General features: G+C 39.5%; 1 protein-coding gene across 1 annotated transcript; it reads right to left on the reverse strand.

The window, feature by feature from the left end:
• Positions 1–7,931: 7,931 nt before the first annotated feature.
• Positions 7,932–12,263, reverse strand: LOC146375195 (uncharacterized). Its single transcript, XM_084949466.1, has 7 exons — positions 12,140–12,263; positions 11,722–11,990; positions 11,111–11,302; positions 10,377–10,546; positions 10,061–10,210; positions 9,021–9,193; positions 7,932–8,937 (listed from the first exon to the last, which is right to left on the reverse strand). Exons 2-7 carry the CDS (start codon positions 11,905–11,907, stop codon positions 8,543–8,545), a joined length of 1,266 nt encoding a protein of 421 aa, XP_084805592.1. The 5' UTR covers positions 11,908–11,990; positions 12,140–12,263; the 3' UTR covers positions 7,932–8,542.
• Between the last annotated feature and the right edge of the window lie 231 nt (positions 12,264–12,494).

Raw genomic sequence — 12,494 nt, forward strand, 5'->3', positions numbered from 1 at the left:
TCACCAAAAGGATCATAAAAGCAGGAAGCTTACATCACAAGAAACAGATCTTTCAGATAGGATGCATCTACAATAAAACCTCCCCCAGCACAGAGTGGCTGGAGAGGTGGTCAGAGACAAAGGAATGTCTTGATCCTATAGTTTGAACTCAGACTTTACAAATTTAAGAACCACAATGACAACATTCAACAATTAGACTTAACAAACATGCATATTGTTTTCACTGTGTTTTACAGGTGATGTCATTTACCTCAATCATGAGCCGTACCAAGGCCTCTGAACACGTTTTTTTAAACTCATTATTCTGGTCCATACTAAGTCTAGCTTCTTCAGACTTCTGCTTCAAATGTCTCCGCCTACCATTCATGGTTCACTCGGATAATTATATCTCTACTTCCCGTGGAGTGTTCTTCATTTGGCTGGATGTTGTAAAAGGGGATTGCTTTGATCCTGCAATCCTCTACCTCTGTTGTCTTCCGTGGATTTCCAGCTCTTTTTATGTTGCTGAGCTCAACTGTGTTTTCTTTTTCTTTTTTCCAGAGATTGCACCAAAACGGGGGATTTAGCCACTCATATAGTTTCCGCTAGGTCTTAGTTGGATTTACTTTATTTTTGGATGGCCTGTTTTATTTGTAATAAAATCACCCTTGACAGCATATTGTGGTTTCACAACGTCATCGCTCAGATTTTAGGAGATTACTGTGGCTTTGGCACCGTTAGGAACCAATTGTCAAATCTCAGAGAATTTGAAACATCCGTGACCACACCAACAGTCGCTGCTTACAGCTGACCATAATGGACCTTTAATGAATAAATTGTTCACTGAGATTGATTATCTATGTCAAGCAAGTTCCAACTCAGTGAAAGTTAATTTTCCCCTCATGAAATGAATTGAATCCGATGGCTGCCTTGAAGGTGGGAAATCAATCTGAGAGCCTATATGGCTCTGCAATAATGTATAGTGTATTCAATTTAGAATTAATGGGCTAAAACATGCACAACCACTAGAGTGGTGCTTTTAAACTTAAGTCTTATTCAACTCTTGAAAATGCACTAATCAGTATTTTTCTCTAAAGAAGATGGATAAAATAACTGTCGTGTAAAAGAGTCACCAAACTCTACAGCTGTATGCTACTCTGTGGCTTTTGGTTAATACATGTCTGTATTCAGTTGAAGTGTGAAAATATGCACAAAAAGAAATTGTTGATTCACAGAGAAGTACTTTTTAAGCAAGAATAGATACTGTTACATTTATGTTTTATCCTTTACTGCATACACTTTTGTACTGTAGAATCGTTTTACTAGCAGACATAAACAGGGCAAAGCCCCCTTTTCTGAGGAATTGGGGGGATGGTCTTCCTGCACTAGTGACGGCACGATAAGGTACAGAAACTTCAGGCTCACTCCACTAACCAGAAAACAACACTATAAATCATGATGCTAGCAAGAGCCCCCCACCCACCACCACCCACCACCAAACACACACACACACACAGAGGATTGTTGCCATGGTGAAGTAGGAAGAGACATCACCTATTACAGGGAGTTGTCCGAAAGGTGTAGAAGATGAAACGTGAGCCGGACGTGAGCTGCTCCCCCAACTTTCTGACCAATTATGTTAACATTCTGTTTTTATACAATAAAATACACAATACAAATGTTTACTGCTAGGGTGAGGCATGCTTTAGTCCCTTTCCATTAGTATCTACTCAGATCAACTTGGCACGGTTGGCCACGTTTTTCAGGGTTTTCCATTAAGTCATAGTACCTGGTACCAGGTACTTTTTTAGTACTTGTTCAGCAAGGGTTCCAAGTGATCCAAGCAGGTACTAAAATGTGACGTGGTCAGACTGCATGCCACCATGGCTGGTCAGTAGCGTTACTTGATAAGTCATGAGAGGATATCATTCACGAAAATCAAAACTGCCTATTTTGAAACCCATCAGCGAGGGAAATGGCTACAAAAAAACAACGCGGTGTTCCCTGGGAGTGAAGAAAAGCCACGAACTGGGCAGCAGGTATATCTTCACCTTGACCTCCATCTTTGTTGTAGTGTTTGTGTTGCATAGTGATTATGTCATGGGACGCGACATAATTAATGCTATGACAACAACCACGCACATTTGGAGGTGCTAACTTGTAATGGAAATGTTGATCTGAGTCAACAGATCAAGTCAAGTCGCTCCGAGTAGGTACTAATGGAAAAGGGACCTTTGTCTCTTTTCTGAAAATTTCTGAAAATCTCTCTCCGCTTTATCCCCTTTATTTTTTACGAATGTGTTAACCATGCCTCTGTTTCCAGGGGCAGGATCCTTTTGGGATTCCTGCTCTTCGTCCCAGCACACCTAGTGTTAATGAGCACACCTGTGATTCATTATGTGATTCCACTGCCTCTACTTAAATGGAGAGAAGCCCTTCATCCAGTGCCTGATCATCAATCATCACCTTTAATGTCCGTCTGTGCTGGAAATCCTGCTATGTTTGTCTTGTGTCTTGTGAGAGTTGTTCAGTTTGTTGGGTTGCTATTTTGCAGATCTGAGCCTGTGCAAAATTAAGAGCATTTGCCTCAAGATATTGTTGCATATTTCCTGCTTGTAGATAAACTATTGAACTTTTATTCTAAAGGACCCACATTTGAGTCCACCTGCGTTAATCCCCTTGACCAAATGATATGTTTTCTCCCTTGTGATGCTCTACTTTGCCACCTTCAGGTGCTGTTTGTTTTTTCTGCCTTCAGTTTTGTATTTAATAACTGAAAGCATATTTTGGCTTACTCCTGGCTCTAACTCCTCAACAGATGTTTGTGTAACCCCTTGAATTAAAGCTGAAAGCCTCCACATAAATTACATGTTGAATGTATGAATTAAAATCCACTGTGGTAATTTGTAGAAGCAAAGTTACACAAATTGTGTCTCTGCTCAAGAAATGACGGCCCTAACTGCGTATTCCTTCCCTCAGTTTGTTACACCACCTTGAACCATGTCTTTGGTTCTTTGATCCTCTCTCCTCTATTTCTCCTTCCTTTCCCTTCTACCTTCTAGCTCTCTTTTTCTTGGCCATCTTGCTCGTCTTTCACCCTTTGGCTTGGCAGAAGTTGATCACCAAGTCCTCTTTTCTTTGATTTGCAGACACCCACACATGAACACGCACATACAAAGCATGATCTAACACATCCACTGACACAAATACACACAGAGTACACTTAGACACACAAACGTGCACACTCGACAGCAGGTTACCATGTGTCAGTGACTGTTCTCTGCTAAGAGGCTGTGGGCGATGTGCTGATGTCGAGTTACTGTGGCGATTATCTGTTGCCTGGGCAACACTTTCACAACAACCAAATGTAGCGTACAAGCACGGACACATGCTAACGCACACCTCTACTCAGGACTGGAGAGGGGAGACGGGAAAAGCAACATAGTCTCACTTACACAGACACACATGGAAGTCCAGACATAGGTGCTCTCAAATACACCTGTATTTACTCCCACATAATCGGAGCCTGCAAAGTGGAGTTAACTTACTTTAACAGAGAATGTTTAAGTTGGAGGCGCCTATGAAATGTTTTTCCATATACATTCCACCAAGTTTAGATAGGTAGAGAGGCAAAAGACAAAGGTAAACATACATAACGAGCAAGATAAGATACAGAGCTGTTTATTATGTACATGTTGTAGGTCTATAGATATCGACAAATTAGTATAAATGTGTGTAATTATGCTATATCTGCTGGAAGTATGCATAAATACCACTGCCGAGGTGAACAGGTTCAGTCTCTCATCAGCAAGATTAAGCGAAACAATTAAATAAATATAAAACTCCTGTTCTCTGAAACTGCAAAATATGGTTTTGGCATTGGATTCACCCACTCAGAGCCTTTCTAGTTGATTATAATGTCAGACATTCTTATTAGGGTTGAGTAGTTCAGGAGGGGTGGGTGGTCTGGGAATGGTGTGCAATGTAAATGTTAGGATTGATACTGATCCTTTGTGTGTGTCTGTGTGTGTGTTTTATTTTTTATTTTTATTTTTTGCAAAGATAAGGTAACTGTGTAAAATAAGACTGTAAGTCCCAGTAAACATGACTGCAATATTTTGTATAATCAAGACAAGCGTAACAGCACTATCCACACATTTTCCCCTATTTGTCTAGATGCAGTAATACAAGTGCATCATTACTGGCCAAGCACGTGAATTATTACACTTTTTCCAAGTTCAGTTGGAGGACACCGGCGGGCATGCAATGAAATGTACAATTTCCTGCCTATAATCACTGAATTGGAAAATATAACACTTGTGTATGCAAAATTGCTCAGCCCTCTCTTTTTCCTGCATACCAAGATCTATGTGATGTAATATCTCGAGCTTAGCCTGTGTGCATCTGTTCCAGGATCTCTTCTTGGTCTGAAATGTACCAGATAAGCCTAAACAACCTCAATTAGCTTCTTCTCTTGTAGAGGAGCACCAGTTTTACCCTGACTCACGTCTTTACTTTATCTCAAAGCACTCTTTGAGATTGGAATGTTCATTTCCACTGCTTGAATCTCTGATCTTTTTCTTTTAATCACTACTACATCTTGTGGCACATACATGAATGTAGAACACAAACTGACCAGTAAATAGACAGCTTCACTTCCTTCAGCTTCACTTCTCACCACATCAGACCAGCCCGTCTTCTGCTCCAATCTTCTCACCTGAAGGCAAAACCTGAAGGTACTTGAACCTCTTCACTTCAGGCAGAGACTGATCTCTAGCCTGGTGTAGGCAGTAAACCCTTTTAAGATTGAGAACCACAGCTTCAGACTTTGATGTGCTAATTCTCATCCCAGCCACTTCACAATCAGCTCCCTGAGCATGCGCTTGAAGTCATCGTTCGTCAAAACAACAGGACTACACCTTCTAACAGACAGTAAAGATGAGATCTGAAAAATGTAACAAATGATAAAGGTCAGTTCATTGAGAGACTTTTACAAAAGAGCAATATTTAAAGTTTAAAATGAGAACTGGTTACATTATTATCCTGAAAAACAACAGTAGGTTGAGTTTAGATTGTATGCAATTACCAGATTGATGTTCCTAGAAAAATAGCTAGCTCTTGATGATGACGATGATGGTAATAATGCTTGTTTTGTAGCCATTCTGTTTCTTTTCTAAATTGATGAATCAATGACACCCTCGTCCCCTGAGATATGTCCTATTTTTTGATGTTTTTATGAATACCTGGTTATAATAGCAGCATTTTACCTTGCCAATAAATTGGCCTGAACAGAGATGAACAGCTGGAAAAAGACAGAGCGCCTCAAGAATAAAAACACAGACTGACAGAGTCAGGAAAATTGATTTTGAAAAAAAAAAAAATGGACAGTTAAGAGCAGAGATAGAAAGTATGGAATGAAAGTTTAAAATTAAACAAAGAGAAACAGAGAGTACAAAAACACAGTGTAAACAATAAACAGTTCATGAGAAAATATGCTGTGTGAATAATTTCACTTTTAGATGTGCTAATACTCTATATAGTGTATATGAATACCCATTTGTGCTTACAAAGCCAGTCAGATTTGCATTCATTTGAATAATAAAGTCACACTAATTTGATAGCTGCTGAAAAAAGGGGGGAAAGGAAAAGAGGAGAGGAGAATAAAACAGCGAGAGAACTAAAACTAATAAGACAGCATTAGCAGAGAAGAGTCAAGTAAGTGGAACTGCAAAGTGTGACTCATCTACAGTTAGCAGGACCTAAAGCTCGCACACACAAAAACCCATTAAACACTTGTGCTACAATCTGTCATCACTATCATCTCTTATTGTCTATGTAGCTCACACGTTTTATGTAAACACAAAACTATAATCACTCTCACATTTTATGTCCAACACTCGTTATTTTGCCTGGATACATCTTCCTTCAATTCAGTTATACAGAGATGCATGCTCACACACTCACGCCAACACACCCACACATAGAAATCCTTACACTCTCCCTCTTGTCTTGACATTCACGCAGTGCTGCAGCTATACACCAGATAAGGGCTCCTTCCTGCAGTCTGTTCGCCCACCTACTGCATCGCGCACGCCACAGTACGGAGACAGAAAGCATCTTTTCAACCTTTCTAAGTGAGACACACTTGAGGGAGAGTGCCATCTCTCCTGTGAATGTCCCCTTTTAGCGCATGGACTTCCTGTCACATACATAGTGACTGTCTTGTGCAGGTGGTGGACTGGTCATTATGCTTCTGACCTTTTGAGACAGACTTAAAAGAAAGAAAGCCATGTAATTTCAGCACACTTTTCTGCAAGCCAAAGGTCCAAAGTACAAAAGAGAAAAGAAAAGAAAATGCCAGTCTTTTGAAAAGATTGCCTAAAAGACTTTAATTAATCAATGGAAAATACATGAACATATATATATGATATATATTTTATTACATAGCAGAATTTGTGCTAACTGTACCACAGAAATATATGTTTCCTTGGCTATAATGTTGTCAGTTCATAAATCATTTCTATTCATTTCTTATCCAAGCCAGAGTTGGATACAGTACATTTACATTGTAAGACATCACAATTCACACTGTACCAGTGTTGAAGACATAAGACAAAGGTGTTATCAACATGCTAAAAGGGGCACATTTACACCACATACTGTCAATGCACTGTGACGTTTCCACCATAGGACGTGTGTGAAATGTCACTTTTATACCTGATTGCAAGAAAACTAGAAAACTATACAAGATGCAATCTAAAGTTGCTTCTCTTGTTGCTGATTAGATGCCATATTTGAAATTCAGTATTAAAAATTATCCATTTTTTTCCATGGTTCCAATTCAGGGGAGCTGGAGCCTATTCCAAGTGTCATAGGGCAAAAGTTCAGATACACCTTTCACAGGTCAGGAGCTAACACAGAGAGACATACAACCATTTACACTCAAATCTACATCTATGGCCAAATTTGAATCACTAACAGAAGCAATACTGAAATGTATTAACTTTATTTTGTATAGTATTTTTTTCTCTCTTATTTTCTTTGGTAAACGTACCTGTATATTGTTTACGTGATCGAAATAAATTAACAAACAAACAAACTAATTAACCCAAGTCCATGAGTGTCTGTTTGGTCTATGAGAATAAACAGAAGAGCCCCAGCCAACCAGCGGATTCAAAACCAGCACCTGTTGTGGGGGGAACATTGCTAAACTTGGCGTTAGCAACATGGTTATACTTTTTTTTTTAAATTTGGGGATTTTAATGCCTTACCTTGTTAACATTTTTATCATTTCCATTTTAATGTCTGTTATTAGTATTTTTAAAGATAGTGTTTGGTCCAATGTTTTGGTCTCTGGGTTTTGAGTTTTACGTTTATTCTCACTTTTCCAGTTCTTTCATTTTTTATTATTATTTTTAGTTTGAGGTTTTGATTCCTGTTTTTATCCAGTTACTATAGTAGCAATCTGGAGTGTTAGTTCTTGTGCTCTTGATTTTTTTTTTATCCTCTTTTCCAGAATTAAATGTCTTTTCTGCGATCCTCTCTTTTGCTTCATTTTTCAGTTGTTCTATGCTGTTTTATGTTAGTATTTCAGTTCTGGTCCAGATATCGTTTGTATCATTTTAAATCCCTGCTCCCATTCCTGTGTGTTTCTTCTGTTGATTTTTGGTTTTGTTGATGTTTTCTATCTCATCTGGATTTCAGATCGGCTAAAATAAATACTTGCTTGTAGAATTCTTCCTGTACTTTTCTCAGAAATTTGTTATTGATAACTGTTAGTGCCCTTTTGGTGTATTCAATTCTGAAATTAAAACTTTGACAATGTAGTAATCATGGGGTGTTTTTTCCTTTGTATAGTGTAACTGTCCTACTGGGAATGTACCTTAATAGGTTACCAAATGAAATAAAGTATGAGTGTAAAAAAAAGTATCAAAAAGAAATCAAGAAAAACATTTTGCAATCAATTATTTATTACTGTTCACAGACAAAAGGTGACCCATTAAAGAGGGTATCAACACAAAGAAAATCCAATTCAACAACAAACAAAAAAATTCAAAGCTCATATTCAGTCAAGGCTGCTGAACTTTGCGTGGTTCACAGCACTGCAGACAAGTCTGTGGAACTTACATTTTGCTTAAGCAATATTTTTTTTTTATCTAAATAAATTAAAATAACTTAAGAACGATACATAATGGGTTATTTTATGATGCCATGATAGCAGAATTTTGATTATCAGCATTATTGGACTGAAATCTTCTCAAGGATCTCAATTCAGATCTTTGTGTTGGTACATTTCCAAGTGTACTTCTAGGTATCATCCTTCCTTCATCCTTCTGGCTGAAATTTGGCTGATGGCCCCTCTGCTTCAACTACAGAAACAGGACGATGAGCATTGAGGTTGAGCTGTGTTCGGTGGTCAGTTGTTTTTGTAGTGCACTTAATGTAGTCTTGTTTGTTGGCATGAGAGCATTAAAGCACTCAAAAAGGCAAGTTTAGGAACAGAAGCATGTATACTTCTAAAAGTCATATGGCTGTTGCACTTTCATGGGTTTGTAGCACTGTGCTAATTGGAATTAAGGCTTTGCTCTAGCTGTGATTCTACAATACTGAGTTTCAAACGTTCCTCTCCCTGTCTTCCTCTCCTTTCCATCATCACCTTTTCCACTATTTGTACTTCATCTGTTCCTTCAGCCTGGTCTTTAAGATGCACTCCTTCACTTTTTTCGATTCCATTAGCCACCCCTGCCTTGCTTTTACATCCCAGTTCAGTTGTTAGCACTCTCAGTCTCTCACTAGCCTTGTTAAAGTAGTTTTCCAGCTCTGCCACAGGACCCTTAGCAGAGAACAGGTGATCCAAGTATGCCTGAGTGTACTGATCCGAGGTGATCAGATCCAGGTTAATTGAGGAGGGCACTGTTGTAGAGGATGTATCAAGCCCAGAGACTCTCCTTCTTTTCCCTGTTAATTTAAGACAATTCAGTTAATGCAAATCCACTGAGACTGACAAAAGTAATTTCACTACTTACTTAGACAAAATCTACCTGTCTCAGTCTCTATGGTGGACAGAGGGATGGTCACACTCTTTCCTGTTTCTCTGTCGGTCACAGTGAGTCCAGTCATGGTGCCTTCTTCTGGCACCTCACTGCAGGGGTCAGATGCTGCAGGAAGACTCCCTCGACATTTTACAACACACACTGTTTTTGACTTATAACGCCTGGAATGAGGAAAGTGGAGAGTGACGGGTTTGCAGGAAGAATTGGGATGGAAGAAGAAAGGACAGAAAATGTCAATCAAGTGACGCATTTATCTCTGAGTTAACACCATTGCTCTAAAGTTGTTTCATAACATATACTTTATAAAATCTTAATCATTAACTTATACAAACATCAGTTTATTTCCACAGCATTGCAAGGATGTTTCGTAGTTTACCCCTTTTCACTTATCTTATGTAAGGCTTTCAAGCATTGCCTCTGTGGTTTCAGATTTTTTTCTACTGTAAGCAGAAAGTCTAAATGCAGCAGAAAGTTTAGAGCTACATTTTTCTGACAGCTTGATTAGCGTTTTTGTGGTTCTGCTGTCATATTTAGAGCAAGCTAGAGAGGGTGTCTCATAGCAGATAAACAGGCACTCAGCGGCTCTAGTATCCACTGTCAGGGTGCTTGTTAGGGTTCTGCTACCGCTGAAGTGTGGTGTGTTTGCTGTGTAACAATGCCTCAAATACTTTGTGACAGGCCTGTACATTCGGCCACAGTGTCAATGACTCATCTAAACTGATGTTGTTGTTGTTGTTGTTGTTTTCCTTTTTAAAGTATCATTCCAAATATGTAAGTGTTGAAGTGATTGTTACACAGCAAGGAGGAAAAGAAGAGAAATTTCTGAAAATGCTTTCAGCCTAGTCGAGATGTTTAGTTGACACAGTCATCAGATGCAATTTCTGAACTATGCTGTGCCCAAAAGTGAAGTTTTGGAGCATCTAAAAAAGACACAAAGTCATCACATACAGCATTATTGGCTGGAATGTTGTTGTTGTTAAAGCAGTAAAATTCTCCTCCCTGTCTGATTGGAGCATTTAGTGTTTTACCTGTAAGCAGGCAGGATCTGTGTGAGATCTTCTTTGTATTGCTGCAGTGCTGCCCTTGCAGACAAGGGCTCAGCCTTGCTCTCAAGGCGAGCCAGGTGAACCAACATTTGGGTGTGAAAGGATGCTCCGCTGGCCCAGTGTCTCAAAGACCTGAAGGAATCAAAAAAACACTAATTGTGAGTCCTACTTCATCTGACTGGATAGTTCTTTGTAGAGTATTTCTTTCTTTTAGTCTGTTCTATGTAGTTAGTTATTTAACTTGTCCAGTATTTTTTTACTCTATAATATCATCCTCTGCTCTACTGTATTCTCTCACCTGGAGTCACAATCTCCCCCTAGCAGACACGTCTTCAGCTGGGTGAGGGTGAGGCTGAGCTGGGCCTCAAGTCTGACAGCATCCTGGATCAGCCTGCTTTTATCATTCAAGCTGACCCTACAGCGCTTCAGGTATTCCTCCATCACCTCCTGAAGCTCCCAGACTCTCTGCTGCAGGAAGAAATTCAAAGATGTATACCTCAGTATTTTAGAAGCAATTCATTTGGTGTTGACATCCTGCAGCTTTTTACAGTTATTCTTATCACCCTTAACATACAGTATTTGTAGGAGCATGCACACAGCTGGCTGAAATGTACTGTTATAAACCAAACTAAGTAACCCAGCTGAACAGGTAACGGTTAACACATTAAACATTCCCAGTAGATTAACAGTCTTTATTCTACATTTGGATTTAGTTACATGGTGAATTGTCACAATATTTTCTTCTAATATATAGCTATAAACATCCAGTGACTTAATGATGCATTTATTCTTGGTCAAGAAAGGTCAGTTTAAGTATGCAAAAACTGTTGCATGGGTCCGTTTTACAGAGTAATGGGATACATGTAAACCTGTATAACTTCAGTTCAGAAACTGCTCCAAGAGCCAAGATTTGAATAATACTGATCAACACAGTGGGAATACACAGAGAAAGGATATCATCATGTATTGTTTTTATTGTTTTGCTTTCTATTTTCTATTATAACTCCTTCACTAGTTCCTTTAAGGCTTTACCTGGCATGACGATGATCCTGCTGACTTCCCTTTAACACCCGGCTGTTTTGCTGACGTATATGCCATATCCATAACCATAGAAACCACAAATCCCACCAAGCCCGCCAAGCGTGGCTCATCTGAGAAAGTTGACAATCGACTAATCAGGTCCCTCAGGTAGGTGGGCGCTTTGTTCCCAATGTCGTTCTGCAACTGGGTGAAAAGAACAAACTTTTATAGCCTGCTGAGTGGTAACAGAAATCCAGCACACTGTTTTATATTATCTGCGTCAATAAAATTAACAGCTGTGAACAGCACCTTCTCATCGTGATATTGGTCTGTGTAGGCTATTATATTCATTTGTAAATTCTTTACAGTCCCAGTAGGACTCCTTTTAAGTGTCATTTTAATCGCAGGTATCAAGGCAACAGCATCGTCCTGCTCCTCTTGCTAATATTCATCTGGGCCTTATGACTGAGTGGCTTTAAAGGTGATCAGTGAGCACTTTCACACTTAACACACAACACTGTTTTATTTTCTCTCTCTCCGTGCTATCTCAGTTTTTTGCTTTCATGAACAGCATCACAACTTTCCAGAGCTTACTGTCGCACTTTCTTTTAAAGCTCTTTAACCTGCTGCAGTTGTTCCTGGAGGCGGTCCTGGGAAACAGAGCTGTCATCATGACTGGCTAAAAGGAGCGGGTGGACGACTCCCAGGTCAGGTACTGCACCACCTTCCAGCATGGCATCGTAGAGGAGAGAGCCAATAGCGTCCTTCACTTGAGAAATTTCTTCTTCAGTTGAGAACAGCTGCCCCATAGTGTGTTTTTGTCTCCTTCTTTCTTTTGTTTTAGTGTATTTACATCAACAAACCAGAAAATATCCCAACTTTATGACAGCATCTGTGGAAGAAAAAAGAAAGGAGGAAAACAAAATATTCTAAAATTAGGGGGCTTACCACACCTTGCGAATAGCTGTACAGTCTACAAAATTCAAGACACAAACAACAGATCTATTTGATTCATGAGCTGTCACAGGATTCGCAAATTACCTCCAAATATCACCGTAATGTTTCGCACTAACATTCAGCAACGTTTTGGTCCCATCTGAGCTCTCTGTTACTGCAGTGACTTGTGTTTTGGGCAGCCGACCCTTCTACTTCCTCTATGCTGCAGTCGACTGTCACCAAGACAACACACCTGCACAATATTGCTCAGCAGTAAACCTAGAGCTCCCCCTGGCGGCAGATACCTGCAAGTGCAAGCTCGGTACATCTTCAATAGCAGTGAGTGCTCTCAATACGAGAAGGTTTTTGGTTCCTGTCAGCATTTGGTATATGGAGAACCAAGGCCTCTGAGATTACATTACTTTTTTAGATGATATTTTAAATTGCAGGCATCATAGTG

Source organism: Perissodus microlepis, chromosome 13 (assembly GCF_051167445.1).
Source record: "Perissodus microlepis isolate ML-2025 ecotype Zambia chromosome 13, ASM5116744v1, whole genome shotgun sequence".
NCBI classification, from domain to species: Eukaryota; Metazoa; Chordata; class Actinopteri; order Cichliformes; family Cichlidae; genus Perissodus; species Perissodus microlepis.